Source organism: Oncorhynchus gorbuscha, linkage group LG09 (assembly GCF_021184085.1).
Source record: "Oncorhynchus gorbuscha isolate QuinsamMale2020 ecotype Even-year linkage group LG09, OgorEven_v1.0, whole genome shotgun sequence".
NCBI classification, from domain to species: Eukaryota; Metazoa; Chordata; class Actinopteri; order Salmoniformes; family Salmonidae; genus Oncorhynchus; species Oncorhynchus gorbuscha.
This window is the reverse complement of record NC_060181.1, coordinates 86,909,367-86,935,597: the sequence shown is the minus strand read 5'-3', so window position 1 is coordinate 86,935,597 and position 26,231 is coordinate 86,909,367. Positions and strand designations below refer to the sequence as shown.

Here is a 26,231-nt window from a genome sequence, read left to right as displayed (position 1 = left end):
AGGGTCACTATGGTAACTGTGAAAGAATATAATGCACTCACACTGCAATGACAAACTGGTCTGAAGTCAATGCAACAGGCAGCCATTGGCTAAGTGAGCCTGCTGGAGGGACAGTGGACACCCATGCTGGAGACCCTAATATCAACTCATCTGTCCACAACAATATTGAAAAGCCGGAAACAAGACCGCCAGATTATGAATGGGAGTAGTATGACTGTTGAGCAGCAGAGGAAAACCAGACTCGTCTTATCTGTGGAGAAAGGATGTTGTCTCTTAAATTACACCCTATTGCACATGTAGGGAACTACGATTCCTCAGATGTGTGTGGAAGTCTTTTGCTCTTTCCTATTCTGCTTTCTTTACTCACATGATATTGAGGTGAGCAGGTGGTCACTGAGTACAGAGGTCAAGGGTGGCATATACAAGAGAGAGAGAGAGAGAGAGAGAGAGAGAGAGAGAGAGAGAGAGAGACCCCCCCAATACGGGCGAATGGTTTTCCGTCCACCATTGTTCCTGTACACAAGAAAGCAAAGGTAACTAAATGACTATCACCCCGTAGCACTCACTTCTGTCATCATAAAGTGCTTCATATCACCTCTAGCTTACCTGACACCTTAGTCCCACTTTAATGTGCTTACCCGTCCTGGACTTCCTGAAGGGTTAAAGGTAGGAAACAACACCTCCACTTTACTGATCCTTAACACAGGGGCCCAGCAAGGGTGCATGCTCAGCCCCCTCCTGTACTCCCTGTTCACCGATGACTGCGTGGCCACGCACGCCTCCAACTCAATCTAGTTTGCAGATGACACAACAGTAGTAGGCCTGATTACCAACAATAACGAGACAGCCTATAGGGAGGAGGTGAGGGCCCAGGGAGTGTGGTGTCAGGAAATTAAACTCACTCAACGTCAATACCCAGGCCCCTTCTACTGCCGGTACGGGGCACGGAACCCCGCCGATCATTCACGACTCGACTACGACTTATTCTACTCGAGGGGGTACTCAACTGGCCTCTACATCGTGACCACCCCTGAATGCCCATCCTCAAGCCGCATCCCGCTAGCTGTCTAGAGCATATTGGACTGTTAGCTGTATAGATCCATTGGGCGATTTCTTGTGCCACTATACCTATTTTGCCAATTGGACTTGGACCCCTCTGCTACTCGGAACTAATCACGACTGGTCTATTGACATCACCAACGCAGAGGCTAAAGCAGACTTTACTCCGTCAACGTCCCTCTAAGGCCCTTCTGCTAGCTTGCTAGCCCCAGTCTGCTAGCTTGTAGCCCCGGCCTGCTAGCTGTCTGAATCGCCATGTCTCCAGCCAGCCCAACCACTCACTGGACCCCCATTGATCACCCGGCCATGCATGCCTCTCCCTAACATCAATATGCCTTGTCCATTACTGTCCTGGTTAGTAATTATTGTCTTATTTCACTGTAAAGCTTCTAGCCCTGCTCAATATTCCATAACCTACCATTTAGTTCCACCTCTGACATAAGCGGTGACATCACCTGGCTTAAATGTTTCTGGAGACAATATCTCTCTCATCATTTCTCAATGCCTCCAATGTACTCCTACCATACCTCTGTCTGTACATTACACCTTGAATCTATTCTCTCACACCCTGGAACCTGCTCCTTTTACTCTCTGCTCTGAACGCACTAAAAGACCAGTCCTGTTAGCCTTTAGCCGCACCCTCATCCTACTCCTCCTCTGTTCCTCTGGTGATGTAGCAGTTAACTCAGGCCCTGCAGTGCCTAGCTCCACTCCTACTCCCCAGGTGCTCTCACTTGTTCACTTATGTAACCGTAAAAGCTCATGCATGTTAACATTAGAAGCCTCCTCCCTAAGTTTGTTTTATTCACTGCTTTAGCACCCTCTGCCAACCCGGATGTCCTAGCCGTGTCTGAGTCCTGGCTTAGGAAGTCCAACAAAAACCCTGAAATTTCCATCCCTAACTATAACATTTTCCCGACAAGATAGAACTGCCAAAGGGGGCGGTGTTGCAATCTACTACAGACATAGCCTACAGTTCTGTCTTACTATCCAGGTCTGTACCCAAACAAATCAAACTTCTACTTCTAAAAATACATTTTTCCAGAAACTGTTAACGCTTGCTATAGACCACCCTCTGCCCCCAGCTGTGCCCTGGACACCATATGTGAATTGATTGGCCCCCATCTATCTTCAGAGCTCGTGCTGCTAGGTGACCTAAACTGTGACATGCTTGCCATCCTACAATCTAAGCTTGATGCCCTCAATCTCATACAAATTATCAATGAACCCACCAAGTACAACACGGGCACCCTCATAGATATCATCCTTACCAACTTGCCCTGCAAATACACCTCTGCTGTTTTCAACCAAGATCTCAGCGATCACTGCCTCATTGCCTGCATCCATAATGGGTCTGCGGTCAAACGACCACCCCTCATCACTGTCAAATGCTCTCTAAAACACTTCAGCGAACAGGCCTTTCTAATCGACCAGGCCTGGGTATCCTGGAAGGATATTGACCTCATCCCGTCAGTAGAGGATGCCTGGTTATTCTTTAAAAGTGCCTTCCTCACCATCTTAAATAAGCATGCCCCATTCAAAAAAAAATGAACCAGGAACAGATATAGCCCTTGGTTCACTTCAGACCTGACTGCCCTTGAACAGCACAAAAACATCCTGTGGCATTCTGCATTAGCATTGAACAGCCCCCTTGATATGCAACTTTTCAGGGAAGTTAGGAACAAGTATACACAGACAGTTAGGAAAGCTAAGGCTAGCTTTTTCAAGCAGAAATTTGTATCCTGTAGCACAAGCTCCAAAACGTTCTGGGACACTGTAAAGTTCATGGAGAATAAGAGCACTTCTTCCCAGCTACCCACTGCACTGAATCTTGGAAACACTGTTAGCACCGATAAATCCACAATAATTGAGAAATTCAATAAGCATTTTTCTACGGCTGGCCATGCTTTCCACCTGGCTACCCCGACCCTGGTCAACAGCCCTGCGCTCCCCACAGCAACTCGCCCAAACCTCCCCCACTTCTCCTTTCCCCAAATCCAGATAGCTGATGTTCTGAAAGAGCTGCAAAATCTGGACCCCTATAAATCAGCCGGGCTAGACAATCTGGACCCTCTCTTTCTAAATTTATCTGCCAAAATTGTTTCAACCCCTATTGCTAGCCTGTTCAACCTCTCTCAACCTCGTATTGTCTGAGATTCCCATAGATTGGAAAGCTGCCACGGTCACATCCTCCTCTTCAAAGGGGGAGACACTCTAGACCCAAACTGCTACAGACCTATATCTATCCTACCCTGTCTTTCTAAGGTCTTTGAAAGCCAAGTTAACAAACAGATTACCAACCATTTCGAATCTCACCGTACCTTCTCCGGTATGCAATCTGGTTTCAGAGCTGGTCATGGGTGCACCTCAGCCACGCTCAAGGTCCTAAACGATATCATAATCGCCATCGATAAGAGACAGTACTGTGCAGGCGTATTCATCGACCTGGCCAAGGCTTTCGACTCTGTCAATCACAACATTCTTATTGGCAGACTCAACAGCGTTGGTTTCTCAAATGATTGCCTCGCCTGGTTCACCAACTACTTCTCCGATAGAGTTCAGTATGTCAAATCGGAGGTACTGTTGTCCGGACCTCTGGCAGTCTATTGGGGTGCCTCAGGGTTCAATTCCCGGGACCTCTCTCTTCTCTGTATACATCAATGATGTTGCTCTCGCTGCTGAGGATTATTTGATCCACCTCTACACAGACGACACCATTCTGTATACCTCTGGCCTTTCTTTGGACACTGTGTTAACAAACCTCCAGATGAGCATCAATGCCATAACTCCTTCCGTGGCCTCCAACTGCTCTTAAATGCAAGTAAAACCAAATGCATGCTCTTCAACTGATCGCTACCCACACCTGCCCGCCCGTCCAGCATCACTACTCTGGACGGTTCTGACTTAGAATATGTGGACAACTAAAAATACCTATGTGTCTGGTTAGACTGTAAACTCTCATGCCAGACTCACGTTAAACATCTCCAAACCAAAATTAAATCTAGAATTGTCTTCCTATTTTGCGAACAACATACCCTCATAAAATTGCCCATCCTACCGATTCTCCACTTCGGTAATGTCATTTACAAAATAGCCTCCAACACTCTACTCAACAAATTGAATGTAGTCTATCACAGTGCCATCCGTTTTGTCACCAAAGCCCCATATACTACCCACCATTGCGACCTGTATGCTCTCTTTGGCTGGCTCTCGATTCACACTTGTCGCCAAACCCACTGGCTCCAGGTCATCTACAAGTCTCTGCTAAAGCCCCGCCTTATCTCAGCTCACTGGTCACCATAGCAGCACCCACTCGTAGCAAGCGCTCCAGCAGGTATATCTCACTGGTCACCCCCAAAGACAATTCTTCCTTTGGCCGCCTCTCCATCCAGTTCTCTGCTGCCAGTGACTGGAACGAACTTCAAAATTCTCTGAAGCTGGAGACTCATAACTCCCTCACTAGCAGCTCACCGATCACTGCACCTGTACATAGCTCATCTGTAAATAGCTCATCCAATCTAACTCATCCCCATACTGTATTCATTTATTTAACATGCTCCTTTGCACCCTAGTATCTCTACTTGCACATTCATGTTCTGCACCTCTACCATTCAAATGTTTAATTGCTATATTGTAATTACTTTGCCACCATGGCCTATTTATTGCCTTTTCTCCCTCATCCTACCTCATTTGCACATACTGAATAAAAAAAAATCTACTGCATTATTGATTGTATGTTTGTTTATTCCATGTGTAACTCTGTGTTGTTGTTTGTGTCGCACTGCTTTGCTTTATCTTGGCCAGGTCACAATTGTAAATGAGAACTTGTTCTCAACTAGCCTACCTGGTTAAATAAAGGTGAAATTAATTAATTAATTAAAACAAAACAAAGGAGCTGATCGTGGACTTCAGGAAACGGAGGAGGAGACGCCTCTATCCACATCGACTGGATCACAGTGGAGAAGGTAGAAAGCTTCAAGTTCCGCAGAGTACACGTCACTGACGATCTGAAATGGTCCACCCACACAGACAGTGGTGAAGAAGGCGCAACAGCGCCTCTTCGACCTCAGGAGACTGAAGAAATTTGTCTTGGCCCCTAAAACCCTCACAAACTTGTACAGTTGAGCGCATCTGTCGGGCTGTATCACCGCCTAGTACGGCACCTACACCGCCCACAACTGCAGGGCTCTCCAGAGAATGTGCAGTCTGCCCAACACATCATCGGGGTCAAACTACCTGCCCTCCAGGACACCTATAGCACCCGATGTCACAGGAAGGCCAACAAAAATCATCAAGGACATCAACCACCCGAGCTACGGCCTGTTCACCCCACTATCATCCAGAAGGCGAGGTCAGTACAGGTTTATCGAAGCTGGGGCTGAGAGACTGAAAAACAGCTTCTATCTCAAGGCCATCACTTTTAAATAGCCATCACTACCCGGCTTCCACCCCGTTACCTAACCCTGCACCTTAGAGTCTGCTGCCCGAGACTTTGGTATCCCTGGCCACTTTAATAATGGAACACTAGCCACTTTAATAATTTTTAAAATAATGTTTACATACTGCTTTACTCATCTCATCTGTGTGTGTATATACTGTATTCTATTCTACTGTATTTTACTCAATGCCTCTCCGACATTGCTCAATATAATATTTATATATTTCTTAATTCCATTCTTTTACTAGATTTGTGTGTATTGTTGTGAATTGTAAAATACTACTGCACTGTTGGCGCTAGGAACACAAGTATTTCGCTACACCAGCAATAACATCTGCTAAATACATGTGACCAATAATGATTTGATTTAAAGTTCCTAAATTATGACACCATTCTCCTCGATTCTTACCAATGTTGTTCTACTATTCTTACTGACTTGGCCAAAGCTTCTGATACGGTAGACCATTCCATTCTTGTGGGTCGGCTAAGGAGTATTGGTGTCACTGAGGGGTCTTTGGCCTGGTTTGACATTTGAAATGTCTTTATTCCTTTGGAACTTCTGGGAGTGTAATGTTTACTGTTAATTTTTGTATTGTTTATTTCACTTTTGTTTATTATCTATTTCACTTGCTTTGGCAATGTTAACCAATGTTTCCTATGCCAATATATATAGAAGGTTGATAGGGGAGAAGGTTGATAGGGGGAGAAGGTTGATAGGGGGAGAAGGTTGATAGGGGAGAAGGTTGAGAGGGGGAGAAGGTTGATAGGGGAGAAGGTTGATAGGGGGAAAGGTTGATAGGGGGAAAGGTTGATAGGGAAAAGGTTGATAGGGGGAAAAGGTTGATAGGGGAAAGGTTGATAGGGGGAAAAGGTTGATAGGGGGAAAGGTTGATAGGGGAGAAGGTTGATAGGGGGAAAAGGTTGATAGGGGGAAAGGTTGATAGGGGAAGAAGGTTGATAGGGGAGAAGGTTGATAGGGGGAAAAGGTTGATAGGGGAAAAGGTTGATAGGGGGAAAAGGTTGATAGGGGGAAAGGTTGATAGGGGGAAAGGTTGATAGGGGGAAAAGGTTGATAGGGGGAAAGGTTGATAGGGGGAAAAGGTTGATAGAGGGAGAAGGTTGATAGGGGGAAGGTTGATAGGGGGAAGGTTGATAGGGGGAGAAGGTTGATAGGGGGAGAAGGTTGATAGGGGGAGAGGTTGATAGGGGGAAGGGATGAGAGGGGGGAATGATGAGAGGGGGAAGGATGAAAGGGGAAGGTAAACAGATGTGAAAAGTGGGGATAGTTTATATACAAAATATTTTTATCATATATTCAGCATCATGTCTCTCTCTCGCTCTATCAGAGGGGATCGTTGGATAGTTTATATACAAAATGTTTCATATAATCAGCATCATGTTTACACTTACCTCTCCTCCTCTCTCTCTGTCTGTTTCTCGCTCTCTGGCTGTTTGTCTCTTTCCCAGGGCTGAGTGCAGCTAAACTGTTGAAGGAGAAAGGGCTGAGTCCTGTGGTTTTGGAAGCTAGAGACCGGGTTGGTGGACGGACCTTCACCGTACAGGTAAGACCTGTCAGACCAAAGGCCAGTCAATGTGTAATCCCTATAAGAATCAGCTTTACATGTTCATAGCAAAAACATTTTTAAGCAACTGATTTGGTTATAGATTCAAATACAATTGATCTATGGGATTAGGATTGTGCACTCTCTCTCTCTCCCCCCCCCCTTCCCCAGAATGAGCAGACTAAGTATGTTGACCTGGGCGGGGCCTACGTCGGGCCTACTCAGAATCGTATCCTCCGATTGGCTAAAGAGTGTGGAGTCAAGACCTACAAAGTCAACGAGGAGGAGAGACTGGTGCATTATGTAAAGGTGTGTGTGCGCGTGTGCCTGTTTGCTGAAAACCAGTGTAGGACCAGTATTAGCCACATCTGTCCCTCAAAAACAGTGGCAATTGTTATCCAGGGAGGCCTGAACAGACAGATCCATCATAGATCCATTGGTTTCTCTGAAACACTGTGGCCGCAGGGCTTTGCTTCGGCCAGTATTGACCACTTCCATTAGATAACAGATAACGTCCTGCTCTGGCCATCTCACACTCTAATGCACAGGAAATGCACGTCTCTCTTTCAGTCATGACTATGTTTTGAAAGAACAGAATACTAAATCAAATGTTATTTGTCACATGCACCGGAAACAACGGGTGTAGACATTAACATGAAATGCTTGCTTACGAGCCCTTCCCAACAATGCAGAGTAAAAAATGAATTAAGCTATATACAGACAGCACCTAGGGCAATTACGGTGACCATTTTACTGCCACACCAGTGGTTAAGAGTCACGAAGGCAGTCAAATTCTAAATGACTGTTTAGTCACGGTAATTAGATTTCTCCAAGATCTGATGCTGCTGCTGGTCATTAGTAGCGTACCAAACTTGCTACCTGCCTGGGGAAGTGGTTCTTCCTTTAAAAGTTGCGGCGTACTGCAGCACAGCTTGTGAGGTGCTGCAGAATATATATATTTATATATATATAAAAATGCACCTTTATAATAAAAACATTATATGCATAATTGCATTTGCGGTCACTTGATAATGTTTTTTTCTGCTAATGGAAGATTCAAGCTTTCAGCCTATTACCATGTGGACATTGCTGTGCTTATAATGTGAAGAAATAGCCTAATAGGTTATCAACATTTTAAGCTAAACGTTCTGATCTGTTGCATCAGCCACATTGCATAAAACATTTTGTTTTATGCTAGGGGTTGTATTAATTTGGGATCTATCGCATCCCACAACTGTCCCAGACTCTTTTGAATATTTCTCACACAGAATAGGTGGACTTTTGTACTATGGGGGATAGTAGATTGACATGGGCTATTGCTTTTGCTGTTCATTAGGTCGACTCTTTTTGTTGGCTGACGAGAAGTAAATGTGGACAGTTCTTCCAATATCTTCAATATGCACCTCGGAGTTGCATTAGAACGCATTCAGTTGCGTCCCCAATGTGTCTGTCTTCACTTGAAGCCTTTAATAAAGACCTGGGACGGAGAGCCATGTGAGTGAGAGGACTTCCAATTGCACAGCACACTCAGGGAGAAGGGCACATCGCAGCATTCCGGGCCGCAAAAGGCATGTATGTTTTAGGGTGCATTACGGCCAAAAAGGGGATGCTGCCGTGAAATTCAAGGCATGATCACGTGCTTGTCAAATTGTGAATGAGAGACTATCTGAGTGTAAACAGCCTGCACAAAAAACTAAGCAGAGCTCACGCCTTTTAACAAATCATCATTAGAGTCGCATCATGCAGCCTTACAATGTATTAAAAATCTAAACATATAGCCCAACGTTTGTAGAAATGACTTAAATGTAAATGTAAATGTAGAACAACTAAAGTTACATTAATTAACTCTAAAATTAAGCATTTGCTAACCGCTCAATACAGAGGATGATATTCTTCTCTTCTGAAATGGACAATTTTTTAAATTTCATGCATCTTTAGACTTGTCTAAAACACAAATAATGGATTCATTGTGAAGGTGTAGGCTATATTACATGGATTTATTAGACTTTTTAAAATGACCTGTATGCTATATGTGGAAGCCATGAGATGGGTTAATTGTTAAATAACAGTCAATTACCGTGAGACCGACCGACTGTCACAGCCCTAGGAGCACTGGTACCAGATCCCTAGTATCAGAACCCTGGACTAGGTATCCCTTTTCCCCCTTACCCCTTAGCCTCAACCACAACCTCTACTCCACATAGTTGCTCATAAGTTCTGATGACAATATGGTCATTTCCAGCATGGCCATCTAGTGACCATCCGCCCGTGTGCCCAGCCTCTCTGGAGCATTAGCAGTGAGCATTAGCAGTGAGCGTTAGCAACTGGAGATGCTAATCTGTGCCTGAAGGAGTTTTCTAATGTGGTTTCTCCTCCCCAGAGTGGCCCGGAGAGAGGGAGGAAAGAGAGAACAGTGAGAGAAAAAAGAAAGCCCTGCAGCCACCCCCTTTTTTCTTTCTTTATCCCCCCTCTCTCCTTTCTTTCTTTTTCTCTCCCCCCTCCAACTGTCCCCCTCCCTCTCTATCCTCTCTCTCCAATATATCCCTCATATATTATTACACTAGTAGCAGCATTATTCTTAACACGCAGTATTGTCTACCTCCATATTAGATTGGTCCCTCTGGCTTCAGCCTTACACCCAGGTTAACCTACTCCCTCCACTGTAAATCAGTGGGCTCTCTGAACTGGTTTCTACTGTATGGGGCTGATCTCAATACCCTTCCTGTGTGATGGGGCATGTTGAGGGAGGATGTTAGCAAACGCTGAAACCATAAAAACATGGACTTTGGAGTCATTCACTATCAATCACACACACATGACCAGTCATGCGCACGTAGCCTATGTACACACACACACTAGTGCGACCCCCCCCCTCCACTACACACACATACACACACACACACAGCAGTAAAGTAGAATGCAGTAGAGTGGTCATGTGGATGATGTCACAGGGTTCCGTGGGTTTTCTCGTGGAAGAGCCCTCTGGCACATGACATCATTCAACCCTGCTCTACTAGGCATGCCCAGAACCACCCCTACATCTCAATAGTTTGCTTCTTTCCTCATCTCCTTCCTTTTGTTATAAGGAAATGTATTTCATTAGTCTTGTACTGTATAATATTTGTGTATTTATTATGGCAATTGAACCAGAGAACAGTGTGTTTAGGGACAGTGGCCTGGTCCCATGCTACATAGATCTGGGACCAGGCTATGACATGTCTACTGCTGTTAAATAACAGTATGCCTAGCTTCAGTAGACTCAGATCTCAACCCTAACCCTAGCTTTATCTCTACATCCCTGTTTAACCTTAACCCTAGCTTTATCTCCCTGTTCAATCCTAACCCTAGCTGTATCTCCCTGTTTAACCTTAACCCTAGCTTTATCTCCCTGTTCAATCCTAACCCTAGCTGTATCTCCCTGTTTAACCTTAACCCTAGCTTTATCTCCCTGTTCAACCCTAACCCTAGCTTTATCTCCCTGTTCAACGTTAACCCTAGCTGTATCTCCCTGTTTAACCTCAACCCTAGCTTTATCTCCCTGTTCAACCTTAACCCTAGATTTATCTCCCTGTTCAACCTTAACCCTAGCTTTATCTCCCTGTTCAATCCTAACCTTAGTTTTATCTCCCTGTTCAACCTTAATCTCCCTGTTCAATCCTAACCCTAGCTTTATCTCCCTGTTCAAGCCTAACCCTAGCTTTATCTCCCTGTTCAATCCTAACCCTAGCTTTATCTCCCTGTTCAACCTTAACCCTAGCTTTATCTCCCTGTTCAACCCTAACCCTAGCTTTATCTCCCTTTTCATCTAACCCTAGTTTTATCTCCCTGTTCAACCCCAACCCTAGCTTTATCTCCCTGTTCAACCCTAACCCTAGCTTTATCTCCCTGTTCAACCTTAACCCTAGCTTTATCTCCCTGTTCAATCCTAACCCTAGTTTTATCTTAGAGCACTTGGCAGTCCAGTTCTGTGAGCTTGTAAGGTTTACCACTTCGCGGCTGTGCCGTTAGTCCTAGACGTTTTCACTTCACAATAAAAGCACTTACAGTTGACCGGGACGAACTGACTTGTTGGAAAGCTGGCATCCTATGACGTTGTCACGTTTGAAAGTCACTGAGCTGTTCAGTAAGGCCATTTTACTGCCAATGTTTGTCTATGGAGATTGCATGGCTGTGTGCTTGATTTTATACACCTGTCAGCAACAGGTGTGGCTGAAATAGCCGAGTCCACTAATTTGAAGGGGCGTCCACATACTTTTGTATATATAGTGTACCTCCACATGTAAATATGATATTGGAACAAAATAATATATATATTTCCTGTGTATATAGTATGCTTACTTCCTTTATTTCGTATTTCCTATTCTTAGGTGTGTTTTTAGGTTAAAAGTTTAGTTTTTTATATAATATATTATATATTACATTGTTATTGATTATTGCATTGTTGGGGTTTGAGTTTGCAAGAAAGTCATTTCACTCTACTTGTGGATAATGTAATAAAACATTTGAAACTTCTTCTCTTTCCCTCTCCCTCCTTCTCTTGCGCTGTCCTTCTCTCTGGCTCTCATTCTATCTAATTTGTTCTAAATGCTTTTCTGGCAGACAACCGGTTTCTTCGTAAAATCCTGTCACTTCATTTATCCCATCACAGTGACAGAGAGAGCGCTAAATATACCATAGCCGCTAATGCTAGGTCAATGCCAGCTGCCCACTGTCATTAGCCTATGCATTGTCCAAACGCACAGCTAACATCTGTTAGCTAGCGATTACAACATCTTTCATCTAATTTCTCATATGTGATGTCTTGGGAAAGGACACGTGTTACAGAGAAAAGAGGCATGGTTGTGTATAGGACTCTAGGGTTAGAGTTGAACGGGGATGTGGACATGAAGCTAGGATTAGAGTTGAACGGGGATGTGGACATGAAGCTAGGGTTAGAGTTGAACAGGGATGTGGACATGAAGCTAGGGTTAGAGTTGAACGTGGATGTGGACATGAAGCTAGGGTTAGAGTTGAACGGGGATGTGGACATGAAGCTAGGGTGAGAGTTGAACGGGGATATGGACATGAAGCTAGGGTTAGAGTTGAACAGGGATGTGGACATGAAGCTAGGGTTAGAGTTGAACGGGGATGTGGACATGAAGCTAGGGTTAGAGTTGAACAGGGATGTGGACATGAAGCTAGGGTTAGAGTTGAACAGGGATGTGGACATGAAGCTATGGTTAGGGATGAACCGGGATGTGGAAATGAATGAGGGTTGAACAGGGATGTGGAGATAAAGCTAGGGTTTGGGTTGACCAGGGAGTGTGCATAGATACAGTGCAAAGATTTAAATATTAGGTCAATAAAGATACAAGGTTAACTCAGTACGTATTACTACAGTGCATTCGGAAAGTATTCAGACATTTTCCATATTTTGTTACGTTACATCCTTATTCAAAAATGGATAAAATATTGTTTTCCCCTCATCAATCGACGCACAATACCCCATAATGACAAAGCAAAAACAGGTTTGTAGAAATGTTTCAAATGTATTAAAAATAACATCTGAAATATCAAGCTTGAATCACCTGTATTTGGGGAGTTTCTTCCATTCTTCTTTGTAGATCCTCTCAAGCTCTGTCAGGTTGGATGGGGAGCGTCGCTGCACAGCTTTTTTCATGTCTCTCCAGCGATGTTTTATCGGGTTCAAGTCCGGGCTCTGGCTGGGCCACTCAAGGACATTCAGAGACTTGTCCCAAAGACTGTGTTGTCTTGGCTGTGTCCTTAGGGTCATTGTCATTGGGGTGACAGGGTAGCCTAGTGGTTAGAGCATTGGACTAGTAACCGGAAGGTTGCAAGTTCAAACCCCGAGCTGACAAGGTACAAATCTGTCGTTCTGCCCCTGAACAGGCAGTTAACCCACTGTTCCTAGGCCGTCATTGAAAATAAGAATTTGTTCTTAACTGACTTGCCTAGTTAAATAAAGGTAAAATTAAATTGTCCTGTTGGAAGGTGAATATTCACCCCATCTGAGGTCCTGCGCAGGTTTTCATCAAGGATCTCTCTGTACTTTGCTCCGTTCATCTTTCCCTCGATGCTGACTAGTGTCCCTGTCACTGAAAAACATCCCCACAGCATGATACTGCCACCACCGTGCTTCACCGTAGGTATGGTGCCAGGTTTCCTGCAGACGTGACGCTTGGCATTCAGGCCAAAGAATTCAATCTTGGTTTCAGACCACAGAATCTTGTTTCTTATGGTATGAGAGTCCTTTAGGTGCCTTTTGGCAAACTCCAAGCAGGCTGTCATGTGCCTTTTACTAAAGAGTGGCTTCCATCTGGCCACTCTACCATAAAGGCCTGATTGATGGAGTGCTGCAGAGATGGTTGTCCTTCTGGAAGGTTCTCCCATCTCCCAGAGGTACTCTGGAGATCTGTCAGACCATCAGGTTCTTGGTCACCTCAATGACCAAGGCCTTTCTCGCCCAATTTCTCAGTTTGGCTATGCGGCCAGCTCTAGGAAGAGTCTTGATGGTTCCAAACTTCTACCATTTAAGAATGATGGAGGCCATTGTGTTCTTGGGGACCTTTGTTACCCTTCCCCAGCTCTACAGAAAGTTTCTTCGACCCCGTGGCTTGGTTTTTGCTATGACATTCACGGTCAACTGTGGGACCTTATATAGACAGGTGTGTGTGCCTTTCCAAATCATGTCCAATCAATTGAATTTACTACAGGTGGACTCCAATCAAGTTGTAAAAACCTCTCAGGGATGATCAACGGAAACAGGATGCACCTGGCTCAACCCCTTCAGTCATTGATCAAGGCTTTATAGCACAACCTTGGACACTACACCACACTATACTCCACTCTGTACTACACTCCACTCCACTAAACTACACTATATTACACTGCACATTAGCCAGAATTAGCCAATCAAGGTCCATCCATCCAGCTGCTTGCCAACCCATTGTGTAATTAGGGATAGCGTCCACACTAGCTGCTAATCAGCTTTACTACTAGCGAGTGCTAATACTAATCCAAAAGGCCAATCCTGGTTCCTCATATCAGCAAACTACTGCCTTACACTGTCTATCAGCTGCCTGCTGCAACCTCAGCACTGCTTTGGTTAATGCCTGAGGAATCGCTATCAGAAATTGAGAAAGAGGCCACCCACTGGGCACAGACGTCATTTCAACGTCTAGTTTTGATTTACATTTGGTTGAGGTGTCAACTAACGTGAATTCAACGCGATATCAAGAAAACATGTCGTTTGATTTATGGTTAAAAGTTGGGTAGAGAAAAAAAAAAGAAATTCCCTTATGTTGATGACTTTGCTAATCCAATCAGTTTTTTCCAAGTTGATTCACAACGTCATTACATCAACATTTTTGTTGAAATGATGTGTAAACATTGTTGATTTAATATGTTTTCCCCCAGTGGGCAGTAATTATTAAATTGATATGCGGAACTTTTTGAAGTACAGTTGCTAATTGGCTAATGATAAATCACGATCAGATTTTGAGAAACAGTGAACGGCTTTGATGTCATGTCTTTCATCATCATTTTCAGTGTAGTCATGGTGACCTGTATTCATTGGACTAATAAAAGAGTTCCTAACACACTGGGAGACGTAAAACACTACAACACGTGTTTACAGCTGCCGCATTTGTTTACAGCTGCCGCATTTGTTTACAGCCGTCGCACCTGCTTACAGCCGTCGCACCTGCTTACAGCCGTCGCACCTGCTTACAGCCGTCGCACCTGCTTACAGCCGTCGCACCTGCTTACAGCCGTCGCACCTGTTTACAGCCGTCGCACCTGTTTACAGCCGTCGCACCTGTTTACAGCCGTCGCACCTGTTTACAGCCGTCGCACCTGTTTACAGCCGTCGCACCTGCTTACAGCCGTCGCACCTGTTTACAGCCGTCGCACCTGTTTACAGCCGTCGCACCTGCTTACAGCCGTCGCACCTGCTTACAGCCGTCGCACCTGTTTACAGCCGTCGCACCTGCTTACAGCCGTCGCACCTGCTTACAGCCGTCGCACCTGCTTACAGCCGTCGCACCTGCTTACAGCCGTCGCACCTGTTTACAGCCGTCGCACCTGTTTACAGCCGTCGCACCTGTTTACAGCCGTCGCACCTGTTTACAGCCGTCGCACCTGCTTACAGCCGTCGCACCTGTTTACAGCCGTCGCACCTGTTTACAGCCGTCGCACCTGTTTACAGCCGTCGCACCTGCTTACAGCCGTCGCACCTGCTTACAGCCGTCGCACCTGTTTACAGCCGTCGCACCTGCTTACAGCCGTCGCACCTGTTTACAGCCGTCACACCTGTTTACAGCCGTCGCACCGGTTTACAGCCGTCACACCTGTTTACAGCCGTCGCACCGGTTTTAAAAGTATACTTTAACATAACACAATGTACTGTACTGCATACATTATTAAGGCAGCCCTCTGCACCTCCTTGATCCAGAGGGGTTGGGTGGAATGCGGAAGACATATTTCAGTTGAATGCATTCAGTTGACTGACTTGGCATCCCCTTTCCCTTCCCTTGTGTTTTCTATTCTATGTGGTTTCACTTTCTGCTCTGTAGCAAATTCACAACAGATGCTGTGATATATCCTCCTCCTCTCTTTTCCCCGTTTCCATGGTAACAGACCTGTTGCTCTCTCCACAGCGCTTGGCAATGCATTTTCAGACTCTCTCTCTCCCCCTGTATTTCATGCATGCGTGTGTGTGTGACACATCTGTCATCCAGGGTATGAAATAACCGCTGTCAGGGCCATCAGACCGACCCATTTAACTGTCAACCTTTGTGCTTTACACAAGTTATGTAAGAGTAACACACACACACAAACTATCCCCCAGTGCACTTGCAGTTAAATGAACTGATATGGCTTCCCCAGCCTTTTTTCTAAAGCCACACGCCCCCTTGGAAATGAAGCACAGATAAGGTATTCAATCTGTATCACTGAGGCGTGATAGAAATGTAAAGGTCATTTCAGAATGAGCCGACACATGCAGCGTTCACCATGAATGCATTCTGCGCTAAGGATGGGAACATTGTCTTTCAATTTCAATCACGCCATAACGCTGAACTCCTACGATACGGATTGAATAGAGCCGTTTAGGATCCTTAACGCCAAATACAGCTTTTTCATTCACAGTGAAAGTGTCAGTGATGCTAAACTCTCTCTGTGGGGTTATTAGAGGTGTAGTGTGACATCCTACACGATTACCAGTATACAAGGCTAGCCTGGATAAACCACACCGAATTCTGCACTCACCATTCACTTCAACAACAGTCAAACACAGGGAAATCAGTTGGATGCCAAGCTAGAAGGGAGGGGACATGACCTTAATACCTTTGACACCTCCCACTACCCGTGACCACATTCATAACCCTGTAGGGGTTGAGAAATAGTGTGAGATTGAGAGTGTGAGAATGTTATCTGCCTTGCTGAATGTGCAATCAGTTGCAATCCTTCATCTGTGGGGGACCATTACGCAAGCAGGCGTATGGTTATTATCGTCCTTGGGAGCTAGCTGCAGGAGAGGGGTTGCTTCATCGTCCCCTCTGTCAGGGAGCTGGCAGGAGAATAATGTCTATTTCAATTCAAAAGTAGACTTGACCTGAATGTCAGTAGAACTGAGACGTTTGAAAAAGATTGCATTCTCAGTTCACTATTAGGAGTCTTCAATCTATGGTTGATGATGATGAAGGTGATGCTGTTACTGCTGCTGTGATTTCATTCCAAGTCACTTCCACCTTAATGCGTAAAAACTGAAGAGTCTGGAGGACCAACGCATCAGACGTGGCCTTCATTAACTCATACAGAAAGACCAGGAGAACCTCCCAGCGCATAGGTATTGGCTTGATTGGAATCCTTTACCAACCAATCATCTCCCACACCTTCCCCCTAACCCTCCCCCCGTACGCTAGCACACCACAAGCACAGAGCCACGCCTCAGTCATGTGATTGGCTCAAATTAAATGATGACAAATATAAAACGCCATGGTCACGCCCACTGAGGCCGACATTGTCTCTTTGAAGTCCCATGCGTGTATACGTTGGTGATGATGATAACTACCCCTTCCATGTTGTAGTGGCAGAATTTGGGGTGAGCTGTTGTAACTTGTTGCTCGTATAAAATAACTTGTGTAAACAATGTAATTTTATTATGTCCTCTCACTATGTGGCAGCAGGTAGCCTAGTAGTTAGAGCGTTGGACTAGTAACCAGCAGGTAGCCTAGTAGTTAGAGCGTTGGACTAGTAACCAGCAGGTAGCCTAGTAGTTAGGGCGTTGGACTAGTAACCAGCAGGTAGCCTAGTAGTTAGAGCGTTGGACTAGTAACCAGCAGGTAGCCTAGTAGTTAGGGCGTTGGACTAGTAACCAGCAGGTAGCCTAGTAGTTAGAGCGTTGGACTAGTAACCAGCAGGTAGCCTAGTAGTTAGAGCGTTGGACTAGTAACCAGCAGGTAGCCTAGTAGTTAGAGCGTTGGACTAGTAACCAGCAGGTAGCCTAGTAGTTAGAGCGTTGGACTAGTAACCAGCAGGTAGCCTAGTAGTTAGGGCGTTGGACTAGTAACCAGCAGGTAGCCTAGTAGTTAGAGCGTTGGACTAGTAACCAGCTGGTAGCCTAGTAGTTAGAGCGTTGGACTAGTAACCAGCAGGTATCCTAGTAGTTAGGGCGTTGGACTAGTAACCAGCAGGTAGCCCAGTAGTTAGTGCGTTGGGCTAGTAACCAGCAGGAAGCCTAGTAGTTAGGGCGTTGGACTAGTAGCTGACAAAGTAAAAATCTGTCGTTCTGCCCCAGAACAAGGCAGTACCCACTGTTCCTAGGCCGTCATTGAAAGTAAGAATGTGTTCTTAACTGACTTGCCTGGTTAAATAAAGATAAAATGAAAACAATGTGTAAATGTAAGGGGCATGGAACCATTCACTCTTTGACTTCTTCCCTGTGAAGAGAGAGATCTCTCCTGCAGCTGCTTGATTAAATATTGATATATTATACAATTAAATAGTCTCTGCCTTAATCTTTGAATTCAATTTTACACAACATTATGTTGTCCCATGTTGTGTCGTACAGGGGAAGTCCTACCCATTCAAAGGCTCCTTCCCCCCCATGTGGAACCCATTCGCCCTGATGGACTACAACAACCTGTGGAGGAAGATGGATGAGATGGGCTGCGAGGTAAACACACCCATCATCTCTCTTTCTCTTATTTCTTCCTTTCTTTTCTTTCTTTCTTTTAGGTGGTTCTAGAATTGAACTGCTATTTTTCTGGATTTTGATATTTAGCGGGTATCGGCCTAATTCTGCTCTGCATTCATTATTTGGTGTTTTACATTGTACACGGAGGATATTTTTGCAAAATTCCTCATGCAGTCTCAATTGGGTGTTTGTCCCATTTTGGGAATTCTTGATTGGTGAGCAGACCCCAGACCTAACAACCACAGAGGGCAATGGGTTATAACTGATGCAAATATGTTTTAGCCAGATCCTAATTGGTATGTCAAATTTTATGTTCCTTTTGATGGACATAGAAGGCCCTTCTTGCCTTGTCTCTCAGATCATTCACAGCTTTGTGGAAGTTACCTGTGGCGCTGATGTTTAGGTCGAGGTATGTACTGTTTTTGTTTTGTTTGCTCTAGATGGAATTTGTATTCGTGGTCCTGGGAACTGGACCTTTTTTGGAACACCGTTATATTAGTCTTACTGAGGTTTACTGTCGGGACCCAAGTCTGACAGAATCTGTGCGGAAGATCTAGGTGCTACTGTAGGCCCTTCTTGGTTGTGGACAGAAGCACCAGATCATCAACAAACAGTAGACATTTGACTTCACATTCAAGTAGGGTGAGGCCTGGTGCTGCAGACTGTTCTAGTGCCCTCGCCAATTTGTTGATATATATGTTGAAGAGGGTGGGGCTTAAGCTGCATCCCTGTCTCACCTCCCGGACCTTTTTTAACCGCACACTTGTTGTTTGTGAACATGGACTTTATAATGTATGTTTTTCCCCCAACACCAGTTTCCATCATTTTGTATAGCAGACCCTCGTGCCAAATTGAGTCTAAAGCTTTTTTGAAATCAACAAAGCATGGGAAGACTTTGCCTTTGGTTTTTTGGTTTGGTTTGTTTCTCTCGTAACACATTGAGCATCTTTATCTCTGTCTAAGCCGGGCAGCCACCCCCTCCACAACCCCTTGTCCAATCCCAAACCAACCACTAATTCTGAGAATTTGTTGATGCTCCCTCCCTCGTACTATGTGTTCTAGATCCCCAGAGAGGCTCCATGGAAGGCTCCACATGCTGAGGAGTGGGACAAGATGACCATGAAGCAGCTCTTTGATAAGATCTGCTGGACCAGGTGCTGTACTACACTCATTTTACAATACACTCAGGACCATTCAACTCAATGCAGCATGTTTTAGTAATGTACAATTTTGTAATTGAGTTCTTGTGTGTGTGTGTGTGTGTGTGTGTGTGTGTGTGTGTGTGTGTGTGTGTGTGTGTGTGTGTGTGTGTGTGTGTGTGTGTGTGTGTGTGTGTGTGTGTGTGTGTGTGTGTGTGTGTGTGTGTGTGTGTGTGTGTGTGTCTGTGTCTGTGCGACTCCCTCTCCCCACAGTTCTGCGAGGCGGTTCGCCACTCTGTTTGTGAACGTGAATGTGACCTCTGAACCCCACGAGGTGTCTGCCCTGTGGTTCCTCTGGTACGTCAAGCAGTGTGGAGGGACCATGAGGATCTTCTCCACCACCAACGGAGGACAGGTACTGTACACACTTTGCTGGCTGACTGGCTGGCTGCCTGGCTAGCTGTCTCTGTCTATATTTCTGGCTGACTGATGGACTTTCTGTCTTCCTGCCTGCCTGTCTGTCTGGCTGTCTCTCTAACTCTGGGGAATGGCTCTTTCATATCCATACGGGGTCCTAGCATGTCTCTCTGAATATGTGTATGTGTATGGAAATCATAATGAGGACAAGATTGCGATGAAATAAGGTAAACCCTATTTTTTGCTTTGGTTCTAGGTTTACTGAGCTGATCCAAGAGCCATTTCAACTGAGCTCAGTAAACTCTCCTCCATGTTAAAACAAACCATTCCACAACGATTACATTCTCATATGGATCCTACTTAGATTGGAACCATTAAACCTCTGGTCTGTCCTTCAACCCTCCAAAGTAGGATTTTCAGTTCCCTGCTCCTTCATTAGGGAACATAATCCCTCCATATGGCTGACCCTGGTCATTCCCTGCTCCCCCATTTAAAACCATAATAATCCCTCCCTCCACATGACTGTTCCTGCTCCTTCATTTATTACCATAATCCCTCTTTCCACATGACTGTTCCTGCTCCTTCATTTATTACCATAATCCCTCCATATGGCTGACCCTGGTCATTCCCTGCTCCCCCATTTAGGACCATAATCCCTCCCTCCACATGACTGTTCCTGCTCCCCCATTTAAAACCATAATCCCTCCCTCCACATGGCTGTTCCTGCTCCCCCATTTAAAACCATAATCCCTCCCTCCACATGACTGTTCCTGCTCCTTCATTTATTACCATAATCCCACCATATGGCTGACCCTGGTCATTCCCTGCTCCCCCATTTAGGACCATAATCCCTCCCTCCACATGACTGTTCCTGCTCCTTCATTTATTACCATAATCCCTCCATATGGCTAACCCTGGTCATTTCCTGCTCCCCCATTTAGGACCATAATCCCTCCCTCCACATGGTTGTTCCTGCTCCTTCATTCAGGAACATAATCCCTCCCTCCACATGGTTGTTCCTGCTCCTTCATTCAGGAACATAATCCCTCCCTCCACGTGGCTGTTCCTGCTCCTTCATTCAGGAACATAATCCCTCCCTCCACATGACTGTTCCTGCTCCTTCATTCAGGACCATAATCCCTCCCTCCACATGACTGTTCCTGCTCCTTCATTTATTACCATAATCCCTCCATATGGCTGACCCTGGTCATTCCCTGCTCCCCCATTTAGGACCATAATCCCTCCCTCCACATGGTTGTTCCTGCTCCTTCATTTATTACCATAATCCCTTCCTCCAAGTGGCTGTTCCTGCTCCTTCATTCAGGAACATAATCCCTCCCTCCACGTGGCTGTTCCTGCTCCTTCATTTAGGAACATAATCCCTCCCTCCACGTGGCTGTTCCTGCTCCTTCATTTAGGAACATAATACCTCCCTCCACATGGCTGTTCCTGCTCCTTCATTTAGGAACATAATACCTCCCTCCACATGACTGTTCCTGCTCCTTCATTCAGGACCATAATCCCTCCCTCCACGTGGCTGTTCCTGCTCCTTCATTTAGGACCATAATCCCTCCCTCCACATGACTGTTCCTGCTCCTTCATTTATTACCATAATCCCTCCATATGGCTGACCCTGGTCATTCCCTGCTCCCCCATTTAGGACCATAATCCCTCCCTCCACATGGCTGTTCCTGCTCCCCCATTTAAAACCATAATCCCTCCCTCCACATGACTGTTCCTGCTCCTTCATTTATTACCATAATCCCACCATATGGCTGACCCTGGTCATTCCCTGCTCCCCCATTTAGGACCATAATCCCTCCCTCCACATGACTGTTCCTGCTCCTTCATTTATTACCATAATCCCTCCATATGGCTAACCCTGGTCATTTCCTGCTCCCCCATTTAGGACCATAATCCCTCCCTCCACATGGTTGTTCCTGCTCCTTCATTTATTACCATAATCCCTCCCTCCACATGGTTGTTCCTGCTCCTTCATTCAGGAACATAATCCCTTCCTCCAAGTGGCTGTTCCTGCTCCTTCATTCAGGAACATAATCCCTCCCTCCACGTGGCTGTTCCTGCTCCTTCATTTAGGAACATAATCCCTCCCTCCACGTGGCTGTTCCTGCTCCTTCATTTAGGAACATAATACCTCCCTCCACATGGCTGTTCCTGCTCCTTCATTTAGGAACATAATACCTCCCTCCACATGACTGTTCCTGCTCCTTCATTCAGGACCATAATCCCTCCCTCCACGTGGCTGTTCCTGCTCCTTCATTTAGGAACATAATACCTCCCTCCACATGGCTGTTCCTGCTCCTTCATTTATTACCATAATCCCTCCATATGGCTGACCCTGGTCATTCCCTGCTCCCCCATTTAGGACCATAATCCCTCCCTCCACATGGTTGTTCCTGCTCCTTCATTCAGGACCATAATCCCTCCCTCCACATGACTGTTCCTGCTCCTTCATTTAGGACCATAATCCCTCCCTCCACATGACTGTTCCTGCTCCTTCATTTATTACCATAATCCCTCCCTCCACATGGTTGTTCCTGCTCCTTCATTCAGGACCATAATCCCTCCCTCCACATGACTGTTCCTGCTCCTTCATTTATTACCATAATCCCTCCCTCCACGTGGCTGTTCCTGCTCCTTCATTTAGGAACATAATACCTCCCTCCACATGGCTGTTCCTGCTCCTTCATTTAGGAACATAATACCTCCCTCCACATGACTGTTCCTGCTCCTTCATTCAGGACCATAATCCCTCCCTCCACGTGGCTGTTCCTGCTCCTTCATTTAGGACCATAATCCCTCCCTCCACATGGCTGTTCCTGCTCCTTCATTTAGGACCATAATCCCTCCCTCCACATGGCTGTTCCTGCTCCTTCATTCAGGACCATAATCCCTCCCTCCACATGTCAGGACTATAATCCCTCCCTCCACATGGCTGTTCCTGCTCCTTCATTTAGGAACATAATCCCTCCCTCCATGTGGCTGTTCCTGCTCCTTCATTCAGGACCATAATCCCTCCCTCCACATGACTGTTCCTGCTCCTTCATTTAGGAACATAATCCCTCCCTCCACATGACTGTTCCTGCTCCTTCATTTAGGAACATAATCCCTCCCTCCACATGGCTGTTCCTGCTCCTTCATTTAGGACCATAATCCCTCCCTCCACATGGCTGTTCCTGCTCCTTCATTCAGGACCATAATCCCTCCCTCCACATGACTGTTCCTGCTCCTTCATTCATGACCATAATCCCTCCCTCCACATGGCTGTTCCAGCTCCTTTATTCAGGACCATAATCCCTCCCTCCACATGACTGTTCCTGCTCCTTCATTTAGGAACATAATCCCTCCCTCCATGTGGCTGTTCCTGCTCCTTCATTCAGGAACATAATCCATCACTCCACGTGGCTGTTCCTGCTCCTTCATTCAGGAACATAATTCCTCCCTCCACATGACTGTTCCTGCTCCTTCATTCAGGAACATAATCCCTCCCTCCATGTGGCTGCTCCTTCATTCAGGACCGTAATCCCTCCCTCCACATGGCTGTTCCTGCTCCCTCATTTAGGAACATAATCCCTCCCTCCACATGGCTGTTCCTGCTCCTTCATTTAGGACCATAATCCCTCCCTCCACATGGCTGTTCCTGCTCCTTCATTTAGGAACATAATCCCTCCCTCCAAATGACTGTTCCTGCTCCTTCATTTAGGAACATAATCCCTCCCTCCACATGACTGTTCCTGCTCCTTCATTTAGGAACATAATCCCTCCCTCCACATGACTGTTCCTGCTCCTTCATTTAGGAACATAATCCCTCCCTCCATGTGGCTGTTCCTGCTCCTTCATTCAGGAACATAATCCCTCCCTCCACATGACTGTTCCTGCTCCTTCATTTAGGAACATAATCCCTCCCTCCCCATGGCTGTTCCTGCTCCTTCATTCAGGAACATAATCCCTCCCTCCATGTGGCTGTTCCTGCTCCTTCATTCAGGAACATAATCCCTCCCTCCACGTGACTGTTCCTGCTCCTTCATTTAGGAACATAATCCCTCCCTCCACATGACTGTTCCTGCTCCTTCATTCAGGAACATAATCCCTCCCTCCACATGACTGTTCCTGCTCCTTCATTCAGGAACATAATCCCTCCCTCCACATGACTGTTCCTGCTCCTTCCTTCAGGACCATAATCCCTCCCTCCACGTGGCTGTTCCTGCTCCTTCATTTAAAACCATAATCCCTCCCTCCACATGGCTGTTCCTGCTCCCCCATTTAAAACCATAATCCCTCCCTCCACATGACTGTTCCTGCTCCTTCATTTATTACCATAATCCCACCATATGGCTGACCCTGGTCATTCCCTGCTCCCCCATTTAGGACCATAATCCCTCCCTCCACATGACTGTTCCTGCTCCTTCATTTATTACCATAATCCCTCCATATGGCTAACCCTGGTCATTTCCTGCTCCCCCATTTAGGACCATAATCCCTCCCTCCACATGGTTGTTCCTGCTCCTTCATTCAGGAACATAATCCCTCCCTCCACATGGTTGTTCCTGCTCCTTCATTCAGGAACATAATCCCTCCCTCCACGTGGCTGTTCCTGCTCCTTCATTCAGGAACATAATCCCTCCCTCCACATGACTGTTCCTGCTCCTTCATTCAGGACCATAATCCCTCCCTCCACATGACTGTTCCTGCTCCTTCATTTATTACCATAATCCCTCCATATGGCTGACCCTGGTCATTCCCTGCTCCCCCATTTAGGACCATAATCCCTCCCTCCACATGGTTGTTCCTGCTCCTTCATTTATTACCATAATCCCTCCCTCCACATGGTTGTTCCTGCTCCTTCATTCAGGAACATAATCCCTTCCTCCAAGTGGCTGTTCCTGCTCCTTCATTCAGGAACATAATCCCTCCCTCCACATGGCTGTTCCTGCTCCTTCATTTAGGAACATAATCCCTCCCTCCACGTGGCTGTTCCTGCTCCTTCATTTAGGAACATAATACCTCCCTCCACATGGCTGTTCCTGCTCCTTCATTTAGGAACATAATACCTCCCTCCACATGACTGTTCCTGCTCCTTCATTCAGGACCATAATCCCTCCCTCCACGTGGCTGTTCCTGCTCCTTCATTTAGGAACATAATACCTCCCTCCACATGGCTGTTCCTGCTCCTTCATTTATTACCATAATCCCTCCATATGGCTGACCCTGGTCATTCCCTGCTCCCCCATTTAGGACCATAATCCCTCCCTCCACATGGTTGTTCCTGCTCCTTCATTCAGGACCATAATCCCTCCCTCCACATGACTGTTCCTGCTCCTTCATTCAGGAACATAATCCCTCCCTCCACATGACTGTTCCTGCTCCTTCATTCAGGAACATAATCCCTCCCTCCACATGACTGTTCCTGCTCCTTCCTTCAGGACCATAATCCCTCCCTCCACGTGGCTGTTCCTGCTCCTTCATTTAAAACCATAATCCCTCCCTCCACATGGCTGTTCCTGCTCCCCCATTTAAAACCATAATCCCTCCCTCCACATGACTGTTCCTGCTCCTTCATTTATTACCATAATCCCACCATATGGCTGACCCTGGTCATTCCCTGCTCCCCCATTTAGGACCATAATCCCTCCCTCCACATGACTGTTCCTGCTCCTTCATTTATTACCATAATCCCTCCATATGGCTAACCCTGGTCATTTCCTGCTCCCCCATTTAGGACCATAATCCCTCCCTCCACATGGTTGTTCCTGCTCCTTCATTCAGGAACATAATCCCTCCCTCCACATGGTTGTTCCTGCTCCTTCATTCAGGAACATAATCCCTCCCTCCACGTGGCTGTTCCTGCTCCTTCATTCAGGAACATAATCCCTCCCTCCACATGACTGTTCCTGCTCCTTCATTCAGGACCATAATCCCTCCCTCCACATGACTGTTCCTGCTCCTTCATTTATTACCATAATCCCTCCATATGGCTGACCCTGGTCATTCCCTGCTCCCCCATTTAGGACCATAATCCCTCCCTCCACATGGTTGTTCCTGCTCCTTCATTTATTACCATAATCCCTCCCTCCACATGGTTGTTCCTGCTCCTTCATTCAGGAACATAATCCCTTCCTCCAAGTGGCTGTTCCTGCTCCTTCATTCAGGAACATAATCCCTCCCTCCACGTGGCTGTACCTGCTCCTTCATTTAGGAACATAATCCCTCCCTCCACGTGGCTGTTCCTGCTCCTTCATTTAGGAACATAATACCTCCCTCCACATGGCTGTTCCTGCTCCTTCATTTAGGAACATAATACCTCCCTCCACATGACTGTTCCTGCTCCTTCATTCAGGACCATAATCCCTCCCTCCACGTGGCTGTTCCTGCTCCTTCATTTAGGAACATAATACCTC

General features: G+C 46.0%; 1 protein-coding gene across 1 annotated transcript in view; it reads left to right on the top strand.

The window, feature by feature from the left end:
* LOC124044229 (amine oxidase [flavin-containing]) overlaps nucleotides 1-26,231 on the top strand; it is an 82,311-nt gene that overhangs the window by 38,835 nt on the left and 17,245 nt on the right. Inside the window, exons 2-6 of the mRNA XM_046363819.1 lie at nucleotides 6,965-7,059; nucleotides 7,231-7,368; nucleotides 18,131-18,235; nucleotides 19,319-19,410; nucleotides 19,669-19,810. Coding sequence (XP_046219775.1) covers nucleotides 6,965-7,059; nucleotides 7,231-7,368; nucleotides 18,131-18,235; nucleotides 19,319-19,410; nucleotides 19,669-19,810 — 572 coding nt within the window. The remainder of the gene's footprint in view (nucleotides 1-6,964; nucleotides 7,060-7,230; nucleotides 7,369-18,130; nucleotides 18,236-19,318; nucleotides 19,411-19,668; nucleotides 19,811-26,231) is intronic.